Genomic DNA, 12,310 nt, shown 5'->3' with positions numbered 1-12,310 from the left:
GCATGAGTGTAACAGCAGGTGGCAAACTTGTGTCCTTCTGAGCTACCACTGGGTGGTGCAGCTTCCATCCTGCATTGCTTGCAGGATTTTAGGGAAGCATCACTCAGGCAGTAGGACTTGGCACCAAGCAACAACCTTCAGTGGGCTCGCTAGGCTATAACCCTCATAGCCGTCTTAAGGTTTCTGTTTAGAACTTCCCAACTAGGCCGGAAGTTCTTTATTATGTGTCCCCCATAGCTGATTCGTTTCACACCAGAGCACTTATAACTCGTGCTTGTGCCGCTATAACTTGAACAAGGCGGCCTAATGAACCTAAAGCCAGAACAAGCAAAACGGCTGAGAAATCTTCCCAAGGGTCTCCATGGTAGAGGCCCAGAGGGAAGGCGAGAGACAAGTCGTGACGCCGCGCCGAAGATAGGACCCAAGAGCCGGCTACGTCCACAGCTACGTCACCAGGACTCCGCCCCCGGGTCACCCGCTAAGTCCAAGCCCCCAACTAACGCCGCAGCAGCCCGCGCCCCCTGGTGCGCACGCTCAGTTCGAACCTGCCAGTGCACCGCCCACATAAGTCCTCAGTGCCTTCGGGTGTGCTGAAAGGGGAAACTGAGGCGGGGTATGTGCGTGTGAGCTCTTTCCTTCCTCAACCCACACCTCAGGGCAAAGCTGTCTCCCCATTTCCTAGAGCCGCGCGGAGCAGCTGATTATAGGACGAAGGGGAGTGAGCCCAATGTAAGCAGGTTCTGAGAAGCCAGCCGAGCTTGCCACACTCAATATGGCGGCGCGGCCGCGGCGAGGGCCCTCAGAGGCGGTACCAGCGCATGCGCAGCGCGGAGTCCCGGGCCGGGACACAAAATGGCGGCAGCGGCGCTGGGGAGGGCGAGGCGGAGGCGGCAAAACGGGCGGTCGAGCAGAACGTGTAGTCGCGTCCCCTCGAGTCCGCTCCGGGCAGGTAAGGGTCCCAGGAAACCATGGTCCCATCGCGAGCTGCGCCAGAGTCCGGGGATCCGATGCTGGGAGACGGCGGCCCCTCTAGCGCTTCCCGCTCGAGGCTGCCGCTTGCCCTGTCTCTGTCGCCGCCGCCATCTTAGGCCCGTGCGTGGGCGGCTGGGCCGGTGGCCGGAGGGAGGAAAGTGGGCCTGGAGAGCGCAGGCGGAGCGGCCTCCCAGGCCCCTCCGCTGCTGCCGCCGCCACCGCCTTTGTGTCGGGCTCCGACTCTGAGTCGCCTCAGCCCGGGGGCGGGAGCGCGCGGCGGGGCGGGGGGCGGAGCTCGGGAGATGGGCCGGCGCGCGCGCGCCAAATAACCCGCCCCCGCTAAGCCTGACGGTGGCGGTCGGGGGGAAGGTGCACGCGCTGCTGCTTGCCCCACCCCACTTCGCGTGTCCCTGCGCCGGCTCATTTTGCCAGCTCTTTGACTCCACCCTGTGGAGCCGGAGGATTCTGATTGGCGCATTCTTGAGACCCTCCCATCCCATCTTCCACCATTCCCGGAATCTGACTTTTTTGCTTTCTGGTTGCGCAGATACAGTTGTTTATACTTTAGCTGCTCTGCACCTTACTAACTGTGTTATGCGTCGGGAAGTCACAGGCCCAATAAAAATGTTATCTTAGGAGTAGCTATTTATTTCTGAGTGTGTACAATATGCTGGACCAGAAGGTCGAGTGGTTCTGATTTATAAAACGGATAATAGCTGAAGGATCGGACATTGTTTCGTTCTGCTGTGCATGGGGTCGCTATGAGTCGGTTCCGACTCGATGGCACCTGACAACAACAACTACAGCTGAATGATCTGGAGCCCGAGTCGGCCCAGCCTTAGAGCTGGAGCTAAGGCCACAGATCTACTGTCCCCAAATCACCTGGGAAATTTAAAAAAAAAAAAAAAAAATTTTTTTTAATGGTAAAAAATTTTTCAAACGGCGTGAAGTGAAAAAATAAGTCATTCTGTTTCCCCTTACTGCTTTTAGTGTACGTTTTCAAAATACTAGTTATTGTGTCCTTCCTCTCCCCATTTCTTAGTCCTGAGATTTGGACTTAGGTTCAGGAATTTGAATGTTTTCCCAAGCCCCCAGGAGATTCTGATAGCGCAGCCAGCGTCCTCATTTGCCTCTTTGCTAAACTGTTGTCTGTACCTCTTCAGCATAGTTCGACCTCCTGGCGCATCAGCATCATGGACTGTTGCTTGCGAGGGTTGAAATATTTTCAAATAAAGATGGAAAAGATGTATTATATTTTATATACATTGTTGTTGATAAGTGCCATCTAATCAGTTCCGACCCATAGCGACCCCTTAATAGAGTTCAGAGCAGCTGGTGAGCTTGAACTGCCAATCGTGCATTTCAAACTGACTGTAGTCCAGCGCATTAACCCACAGCGCCACACTAGGACTCCTTTATATGCATATATATGGTGGTGTGCCATGGAGTTGGTTCTGACTCATAGCAACCCTGCATAGTGTTTCTGAGGCTGTAAATCTTTAGGGGAGGAAAAAGCCTCAACTTTCTCCTGCGTAAGAGCTGGTAGTTTTGAACTGCTGACCTTGAGTTTAAACAGTACGACTTGTAACCACTACGCTTCTGGTGTTGAGCTGCCTGGTGTTGCACTGCCGGTTAATGCGCTGGACTGCAAGGTTGGTGGTTCAAGCTCACCAGATGCTCCTTGGAAACCCTATACAGGGTCACTATGAGTCAGACAGCCCTTAACAAGAACAATATAGTTAATTACTGTCAAGCTGATTCCAACTCATAGTGTCCCTGTATAAGGCTTCAGATTTGATATGTATGGAGTCCTGGTGTGGTGATGTAGGATAAGCACTGAACCATGAGGTTGGTTTTAACCACAAATTCTGCAGTTCAAACCCACCAGCCTCTCTGGAAACCTTGTATGGGGTCGTTATAAGTTGGAACCGACTTGATGGCATATAACAACAAACAACATACATATGTTGTTGTTGTTGTTGTTGTTACGTGCCGTCGAGTTCCGACCCATAGCGACCCTGTACAGGGTTTCCGAGGGTGTAAATCTTTACGGGAGTAGAAAGCCTCATCTTTCTCCCGCGGAGCAGCTGGTAGTTTCGAACCGCTGACCTTTAGGTTCGCAGCCCGATTCGTAACCACTACGCTACCAGAGCTCCTTTGTATGTATGTATATATGGAATCCTGGTGTGGCACTGTAGGATAAAGCACTGGGCTGCTAACCACAAAGTCAGCGGTTCAAACCCACCAGCCACTCCTCAGAAACACTATAAAGGGTCCTATGAGTCTGACCCAACTCGACTCTACTGCACTTAACAGCAACAACATGTAGTTTAAAGACTTGCTGTTGGTAGGTAGCTCAGGGTTGTGACCTCAGCTCTCGGACTGGTACGCCTGTTCAGGGAAACCCTGTACAGGGTCGCTGTGAGTCGGAACCAACTTCATGGCACCACCACCACCAGCAGCAGTTTATGGGAGAAAGACCTAGTGATTTGCTCCGTTAGGGTACCGCGAAGAACACCCCCTGGGGCATTTCTAGTCTGTCACATGGGGTCGCCGTGCTATCAAATTGACTCCTTCGGACAGAGCAACAGCAACAGGGGTCCTTTGCTTGGCTAGACTGGGTACCAGATTATCAATGAAAGCGTGGAGCTCTCTGTTAAGAAATGAAGAATGGGAAGACGCGTCAGCCAAACAGTAACTCGAGTGCAGACCCCCTCGGACTGTGGGAGCCTTGTGAGGCTGCGTACCTAGGAATCTTTGAAGAATGAAAAGTGTCAGAAGTACCATTTTCATTCCCTAGAGTACCAAATATCTCCACAGTGTGTTCTGCAATGTCCCGGGGGCTCCTGACTTGTGTCCTTGTCCCTCTTGCTGCTGTCCTGCCCTGTGTCATTTCACAGGTGTGTGACTTGCCTTCTGTTTGCTCTCCAGCTGCTGATACAAGGAGTTCCCTGGGCCCCCGTCTGCGCCACTGCTGACCAGCCCAGTCACGTGTGCTGAGCCTTCCTGCAGACCTCCCTTCTGCCTCTGGGATCCTGTGACAGAGGGTCCATCTGGCCAGAGAAGAAGCCCTCTCATGCTAGCGTTGCAGACCCCAGAGGGTGAGAGAGAGAGGGACCTCATTCCGTCCTGAGACCTGTGGGCTCAACTCCCAAGGCACTGGGATACCCTCTTCCCCAGAGAACCAAGGCAGCTACAGCTGTTTCTCCCCTTGGTCAGTGATTCCAGACCTTTTTGTTACAAAGACCTTTTGTTGTATACATGCCTTGTTGTCTTGCAATTTTTTCTGCCAGACTGTACCAATGAAATAATCATTGCTTGATCCTTCTCCAAATTAACAACTAATATTTATGCCAAAGTATAAAATAAAAATCAACGTCCCAGTGATTTCTATGATGTTGTCAACAGCCAATCAGAGCTTCTGATAAGCAAGAGAGAATGTGGCCGTACCAAGTTGATAAAAATTTCAGCAAGCAAAGATAATTCATGTTTAATGTTGCCTTTGTGGTCTCTTTGTGGTAACTGATTTCTGTTGGGTGTTGTGAAAGCAGCTTCAGCCTCTCCAGCCCCGTCTCCTTTGACTCCAGGAGTCCAGCTTCTCCACCGTTGGAAGCACTTTAGCATTGAGGCTTGTGCCACGGGTGCAGTGGGTGGGGGACAGACACAAATCTGAAGGAGCTGACCTTGTTGGGACTTCAAGTAAAATTTATCTGGGGATTATGAAGGACAGAATTAGATATTCCTTCTCAGTCTCAGTATCATATTGCTTCCTGTTCTGGTCCAGTGTATAATGGGCCATCCATTTACTTTGCATGCCCCTTCCCCAGCTGTGCTGGGCTCCAGTCCCATGTTAGTGAATGGAATGGCGGCTCAGGGCTACTTCTGTTCTGTTTGCCACTCTCGGTGCCTTGTGAACAATTGCAGAATCGGCTGCATTCGTATTGGAGCTGGTACCAAGCTGAGCACTGGAGAGCCAGCTGTGCCGTACCTAGTGCCTCGCTTTGGGAGAACTGGCAGCCTATGGGAGAGGAGGGGGAGCACCCCACCTTGATCAGAATGCAAAGGTGGCACCCCAGGCCCTGAGGAAAGACTGACCGCCTGGCTAGGGAATCAGGGAAGTCTTTCAAGGGGTGGTGAACCACATGGCAAGCCAGGCAGAGAATTGTGGGGAGAATATTCCAGGTCCGGGCAACTGGAGCGTGCTCCATTTTATCATTGAGGGAACTGCAACCTAAACCCCAGGGCTTCTGTGGCACTATGCTCACCCTGCAGGAGAGGACTGGGTGTCTCCCACTTGGGGTGGTCCCCAGAGTCCTCAGTGGGTTGAGATGGGTGGGTGGGGCTGGAGCTAACTTCCATATCTTGCTGGCCCTGACCCCCTTTGGTCCTCTGTGTGGCAGGTCCCGTGTGGGTGCTGAGATGGCCAATGAGAATCACGGCAGCCCCCGGGAGGAAGCGTCCCTGCTGAGCCACTCCCCCGGCACCTCCAATCAGAGCCAGCCCTGCTCTCCAAAGCCCATCTGTCTGGTGCAGGACCTCCCAGGTACTGGCAGGGGGCAATGGTGGGGTGGGGGTGTGGGGCAGGGTTTGCAGGAGGGCCCTGGGAGCAGCCCTGAGCCTGGCTGGGTGCCTGTTTGTTTACAGAGGAGCTGGTGCACGCAGGCTGGGAGAAGTGCTGGAGCAGGCGGGAGAACCGTCCCTACTACTTCAACCGATTCACCAACCAGTCTCTGTGGGAGATGCCTGTGCTGGGTCAGCACGACGTAATTGTGAGTACAACCTGGGGGCTCCACCAAATGTACCTTGGGCCAGGACCTGGGGACGCAGTGACAAGCAAAACAGAGCCAGTCCCTCTCTGTCCCTCACTTACTCTCAAACAGGGGAGACAGGACAAGCAAACAGACAGTTAACAATAGCATATGGGGCTGCACCGCACCAGGGATGCGTTCGTGAATTAGATGTGGTCCCTGCTCTCTCGGGGACAGGCATTGACCACATGTAGGATGACAGCTGGACGAGTGGACGTTAGATGGGTGGAGGTGGGAGTGGAGTAGAGAAAGCTGTTGTGAGAATGGTGGAGGGGAGCATCCGGGGATGGAACTGTCAGTTTGTGTGTGTGTCTTGGGGGGAAGCACAAGCTGGCTGGCAGCAATCGAGGGACCTTTAGGTCCCCCACTTGGGACAGACTTTCTTCACTGGACACAAGCCACTGGGCACACATCCATTTTTCAGATACAGAAACTGAGGCAAAGAAAGGGGGAGTGACTGGTGCAAGTTTTCACAGAGCAGGCCTTGCACATTTATCTGACTCAGGGCACATGCAAACACGTGCTCTCAAGGTCACAGAAATGCCATCAACAGGAGCCTCACCTTTTCTTTTTAAACAATCAAGCCTTTCTTGAATTTTTCCTTTTGTTTTGGTTGTGAAGGAAAAGGAATTAACAGCCTTGGTTCTGACCCATTAACAGCCCTCCCTATGTGGGGCAGTGGGCTCTGTGGTGTTTGGAAGGCGAGGGAAGAGGAAGGGGGTAACTTGACACCCATGGTCTCACAGCTAGTGAGAAGCAGGCCAGAGTGGAATCTAGGTCCCTGCTCCAAATTGAGTTGGCCTGCATCCTGGCCCCCTCTGCTCCTCTCCATGGGGTGGGCGCAGGAATCCACAGGACTTGGGCTCCCACACCGCTGGCCCGAGTTGCAATCTGCTGGTCTCCTCCACTAGTCGGACCCTTTGGGGCTGAATGCGACACCATTGCCCCAAGACTCAAGCTTGGTAGAAACCCCCCCGGCTGAGAACAAGCCCCGAAAGCGGCAGCTCTCGGAAGAGCAGCCGAGCGGCAATGGTGTGAAGAAACCCAAGGTGAGTGTCTGCCTCTCATCACTTGGTAGGGTGTGTTCAGCTCCATGAGGAGTGCCTGGGAGGGCAGGATGGGGCCTGCTGCTCAGGAGGGGGCCCTGGGACAGGGTCACTAGGGCTGGAGTGTTGGAGTCTGTCTGCTAACTTCTCAGCCTGATGATTCCTGTGTTCTCTTGCTGCAGATGGAAATCCCAGTGACACCCACAGGTCAGTCAGTGCCCAGCTCTCCCAGTGTGCCAGGAACCCCAACACTGAAGATTTGGGGCATGTCACCTGAAGATAAACAGCAGGCAGCTCTCCTCCGACCCACTGAGTGAGCCTTGGGACACCTGTCAAGGATGGTAGTGGGCAGGGCACCCCCTCAACTTTCCTTATTGCTTCTCTGTGCCCCAAGGGTGTACTGGGATCTGGACATCCAGACCAATGCTGTCATCAAGCACCGGGGGCCTTCGGAGGTGTTGCCCCCACACCCCGAGGTGGAGCTGCTTCGCTCTCAGCTCATCCTGAAACTTCGGCAGCACTACCGGGAGTTGTGCCAGCAACGCGAAGGTAACCACCCTGGGCCTCGGGCTAGCAGGGACAGACCTGCTGGAGCTCCAGCTCCACTAACTGCTAGCTCTGTGACCTGGGACTCTACCTCAGTGTCCTCATCTGTAAAATAGGAAGTAAGGGGGCCTGCTTAGAAGCGTGGCTGGCATCAATGGCAGCGGCAATTGCAAATGCTTCCCTTGTGCTATGTCCGAGTCCTCCTCCATATCTAGAAAGATGCATTGCATGGGGCTGTTATCAGGAATAAGTGGAGTGGATACGTGCAGCCTTTATTAGTAGTAAATAAAGTCACCAAACTTCGTGGAAACACGACGCCCCCCTGCCACACACACTTTCTTTTTCACAAATTCCACACACTTGAAACCAGTGATTCTGAGTCTACCCTGAAAATACTGCCTAGGATGTAGACTTCTGTCATGCCAGGATCTCGTCTCACTGGCTGTGCTCCTCCACGGCTGCCTCTCAGCCCAGGCTTTCATCAGCTCTCCTGTCATGCAGGCATCGAACCACCCCGGGAGTCTTTCAACCGCTGGATGCTGGAGCGCAAGGTGGTGGACAAAGGGTCTGACCCCCTGTTGCCGAGCAACTGTGAGCCAGTCGTGTCACCTTCCATGTTCCGTGAAATCATGAATGACATTCCCATCAGGTACCGCTCTGTCACGGGGAAGCCGGGCACCTGGCTTTTGAGCCCAGGCACGTAAGGAAGGGCTCTGACACCCCCTGCTCTCAAACCCAGGTTGTCCCGCATCAAATTTCGGGAGGAAGCCAAGCGCCTGCTCTTTAAGTATGCGGAGGCTGCCAGGCGGCTCATCGAGTCCAGGTTTGCCTCTCCTCCTGCCCCAGCAAGAGGGGTCCGTGACCAGAAGGAACTGGTCCACATTCACTCAGGATTAGTCTGTCACTACTCTTGGTGACAGACGTGGGACCAGCTCCCCTAACCGGCTTGAAATGTGCAGGTGGACGCCCCTTTGTGGAAGTGGAATGGAGGGGGCAGCAGACATAGAAGTGTAGGCCCTGTGCTTTGCTGAGCCACCTCTCTCCCTGTCACCTGGCAGGAGCACATCCCCTGACAGCAGGAAGGTGGTCAAGTGGAATGTGGAAGACACCTTCAGCTGGCTGCGGAAGGACCATTTGGCCTCTAAGGAGGACTACATGGTGAGTGGGCCCTGCAGCTTTGCAGCCACTCCAGGAAGCCCCTACCTGTCCAGTAGCTTGCTCTCACCCAACACAGCAACCCCAGACTCATGAATATGCAGACGTTTACCCCGGCTCCCAGTCTTCTCCCAAAGAGAACTTTGTGTGGCCATACACAAATAGCTGCCTCTTGACCTCAGTGTACATTCTACACCTCCCTTGAGGACATTTTGCTCTTTCCTAGTATGTGTGTTTGTGCCACAGTTAAGAGCTACCACCAAATTTGTCTTTCCTCTTAAGTAGCTGATAGCTCAGATTTCAAAGCTACAATGACCACGGATCCCCCAGTTGTAATGTCTCTCTGTAACTGTCAGTCAGTCAGTTGGTCTATTGCCCCAGTATTTATCGTGGTCTAGGGCAGTTGAGTCCTGGTGTGGCGCTGTGGGTTAATGTGCTAGACTGCAAAGCCAAAGCTGTTTGAACTGCAGGGTTGGCGGTTCAAGCTCACCAGCAGTTCCTCGGAAACCTGATAACAGGGTCGATATGGGTTGGAACCAACTCGACAGCACTTAACAACAGGGCACTTGAATGACCCCCAGTAACTGCTGGCTTGTGCTTCGGCGGGTTTCCTGCCAGCCTTGAGCCTTGGTGAAATGGTGGCTCTCAGGCTCAACAGTCTTATTAATGGAGGAGACTGCAGTGTTATGCCAGGGACTCAGTCAGCCTACACTGTACAGAGCTGTAAGCACATTCCTTGATGGTAGAGAGAGGCTTAAGAGAAGCCAGGGGATTTACCCACAGGACATAACTTGCACGGAGCAGGGCCAGGTTCACACTGGGGTCTGCCTTTACCTGCTGGCCTGACAGAGGTTCTCAGCCCTTGCCAGAGCCCTGACCAGCAGCCCTCCCCCAGGACCGCCTGGAGCACCTGCGGAAACAGTGCGGCCCCCACGTCTCAGCAGCAGCCAAGGACTCAGTAGAAGGCATCTGCAGCAAGATCTACCACATCTCCCTGGAGTACGTCAAACGGATCCGAGAAAAACACCTTGCTGTCCTCAAAGAGAACAACATCTCAGGTAGGGGGCAGGGGGCTGACCCCTGAGGGGAGGAACAAGTGAGACTGAAGTAGGGCTGTAGCTTGGCTTGGGGAGGCCGCTCCTTTCAGCAACAAGAGTGTGCATTGGCTCGGGTAGGGCATTGCAGCATACCCGGAAGGATGAAGAGAAGGCCATTTGCCCCACCCTTGGCACCTCAATCCCTACACCCTGTGCCGTGCCTGCCCTAGACTTCAGGGAAAGCCAGAGGTAGCCCCAGAGGACCCCTAAGGCACTGTGGCTATGGAGAGGAAGGAGACCCCTAGGCCAGATGGCACAGTGCAGCCTGTTCAGTACTCAGCTTCTATCGTGCCACTTGTCGGGGGTTTTTCCCATGCTTTTGTACTATGCCTCGCTGAGCCCCAGCCGACTCCTCTGGTTACTGGGAGGCTTTGGTGCACACTGGAGAGAAGAATGAGCTGAGCCGAGGCAGACCACTCTTCAATGCTGTCCGTGCCCACAGAGGAAGTGGAGGCCCCCGAGGTGGAGCCCCGCCTGGTCTACTGCTACCCTGTGCGACTGGCCGTGTCTGCGCCCCCCATGCCCAGCGTGGAGATGCACTTGGAGAACAGTACAGTTTGCATTCGGTACAAAGGCGAGATGGTCAAAGTTAGCCGCAACCACTTCAGTAAGCTGGTAAGAGCTGGGCATGGGCTGGCCAGGCAGGGAGAGGCTAGAGGGACAAATGTTCTAGCTGATGGGCCAAGGTGATCACACCAAAAAGCTAGTGGTGAGCATAGGGGCCCCTGTTAACCCCCACCACTCTGTCCCCAGTGGCTCCTTTACCGCTACAGCTGCATTGATGACTCTGCCTTTGAGAGGTTCCTGCCCCGGGTCTGGTGTCTCCTCCGCCGGTACCAGGTACAGGCCTGGGCAATGAGGGGAGGACACCCTGGAGGGAGTGGGGAGGCCAAGCCAGATGGTGACCGCGCCCTTCTGCAGATGATGTTTGGCGTGGGCTTCTACGAGGGGACGGGCCTGCAGGGTTCACTGCCCGTGCGTGTCTTCAAGGCCCTCCACCGGCTCTTTGGCGTCAGCTTCGAGTGCTTTGCCTCCCCCCTCAACTGCTACTTCCGCCAGTACTGCTCAGCCTTCCCTGACACAGATGGCTACTTTGGCTCCCGCGGGTGAGTATGAGGAGTGCTCCTCAGAGCACAGAACCCTCGTCAGCCAGCTGCACAATGTTCTAGGGCAGTGGTCCTGGGGTAGGCACGCGGGACCCCTAACGGGCCTGTTACTCAGGTTGGAAAAGGAGAGGAATGAGAAGTGGTAACAGACCCCCAAGATGTAAAAACTTAAGAGGTGGGGGTGAGCATGAACGTAAGGAGAGGAACACAGACGCGGGGTGGGGACAGCTACTAGAGGATTCTTGGGCCTGGCCTGGAGTTGGGCTTGAACCTGCATGTCTCCCCCACCTCCCTGTGGGCTTGGGCAGCCAAGCCCCTCAGGCTCTGTGGAGAGGGCCACAGCTCACCCCAGGGTGGGGCAGGAGGGAAAGGGTCACCTCGTCAATGCTCATGTGACGGCTCCTGTTTTGGCTGAGGGACCCGGGTGCTCACCTCTGTCCCCAGGCCCTGCCTGGACTTCTCCCCACTGAGCGGCTCCTTTGAGGCCAACCCACCCTTCTGCGAGGAGCTCATGGACGCCACGGTCACTCATTTTGAGGTGAGAGGACTGCTGCTGCCAGCTGGCCAGGTTGTCACTCACCAGGAAGGCAGCCCCTGATGTCCACCCCTCCCCTACCCCCACAGAAACTGCTCGAGAGCTCCCCAGAGCCCCTATCCTTCATCGTGTTTATCCCTGAGTGGCGGGAGCCCCCCACACTGGCGCTCACCCGCATGGAGCAGAGCTGCTTCAAACGCCACCAACTGGTCCTGCCCGCCTTTGAGCACGAGTACCGGAGTGGCTCCCAGCACATCTGCAAGAAGTAGGTGCCCAGGGCGGCCGGGGTCGTTGGGCCAGGCTGGCTCCGCCCTGGGGAGCTGGCCCTGAGTGCTGCCTTTGCCCCGCAGGGAGGAGATGCTCTACAAGGCGGTGCACAACACGGCAGTGTTCTTCCTGCAGAACGAACCGGGCTTCGCCAAGTGGGGGCCCACGGCTGAGCGGCTCCAGGAGCTCAGCGCCGCCTACCGCCAGTCCAGCCGAAGTCACGGCTCCGGCTCCTCCTCAGAAGCCAAGGACAGGGACTCCGGCCGCGAACAGGGCCCCAGCCGCGAGCCTCACCCCACTTAGCACATTGTGCAGGGAGGAGGAGCCCAGGGGTGCTCATATGGACTGCTGGGACTCAGGCCTCTTGACTGAGCAGACTCCAGGGCCCTCCCCCTGGGGTGGCAGTGGGTCATGCTGCCGATGACATAGGAAGATGATGGCTCTGCCAGGGTTCCCCTCCCTGCCCCAATGCCACACCTTGAACTCACTCCAATCTCCTTGTAAATAGACCCCGGTGCCCCACCCCCGTACCCAGCCCTCCTTTGACCACTTGTTTTGTTCATAAGAGGAAAATACAGAAACCCTCCCCAGAATGTGTGAGGGTCTTGAGGGCAGAGAAGGCTGAGGAACCTGGAGCAACTTCTAAGACTACACCCTGGCTATATCGTGGTCATATAAGTTCACCTGCCCACCCTGCTGATCCCTGAGGCTCAGCCTGTGCCCAGTGGCCCATAAAACCTGGGATCTGCTGTGACACTTGAGCCAGAGGCTGTGCTGT

At 55.1% G+C, this 12,310-nt stretch overlaps 1 protein-coding gene across 1 annotated transcript; it reads left to right on the top strand.

Annotated features, from left to right (window-relative positions):
• Positions 1–822: 822 nt before the first annotated feature.
• Positions 823–11,894, top strand: PCIF1 (PDX1 C-terminal inhibiting factor 1). Its single transcript, XM_006839236.1, has 17 exons — positions 823–949; positions 3,904–4,073; positions 5,373–5,515; positions 5,617–5,741; positions 6,692–6,829; positions 7,009–7,139; positions 7,221–7,375; positions 7,874–8,021; positions 8,112–8,195; positions 8,431–8,530; positions 9,423–9,585; positions 10,067–10,239; positions 10,378–10,464; positions 10,546–10,730; positions 11,175–11,268; positions 11,355–11,530; positions 11,616–11,894. The coding sequence occupies exons 3-17, from the start codon at positions 5,392–5,394 to the stop codon at positions 11,833–11,835; spliced, it is 2,103 nt and encodes a 700-aa protein (XP_006839299.1). The 5' UTR covers positions 823–949; positions 3,904–4,073; positions 5,373–5,391; the 3' UTR covers positions 11,836–11,894.
• The last annotated feature ends 416 nt before the right edge of the window (positions 11,895–12,310 follow it).

This window comes from Chrysochloris asiatica, unplaced genomic scaffold (assembly GCF_000296735.1).
Source record: "Chrysochloris asiatica unplaced genomic scaffold, ChrAsi1.0 scaffold00023, whole genome shotgun sequence".
Lineage (NCBI taxonomy): Eukaryota > Metazoa > Chordata > Mammalia > Afrosoricida > Chrysochloridae > Chrysochloris > Chrysochloris asiatica.
This window is presented reverse-complemented; position numbering and strand designations above follow the sequence as displayed.

Coding starts and splice junctions, on each gene's coding strand:
- PCIF1 (XM_006839236.1), top strand. CDS start 5,392: ATGGCCAATGAGAATCACGGCAGCCCCCGGGAGGAAGCGTCCCTGCTG. Junction 10,731..11,174: donor GGCTACTTTGGCTCCCGCGG/GTGAGTATGAGG, acceptor CTCTGTCCCCAG/GCCCTGCCTGGACTTCTCCC. Junction 11,269..11,354: donor CCACGGTCACTCATTTTGAG/GTGAGAGGACTG, acceptor CTACCCCCACAG/AAACTGCTCGAGAGCTCCCC.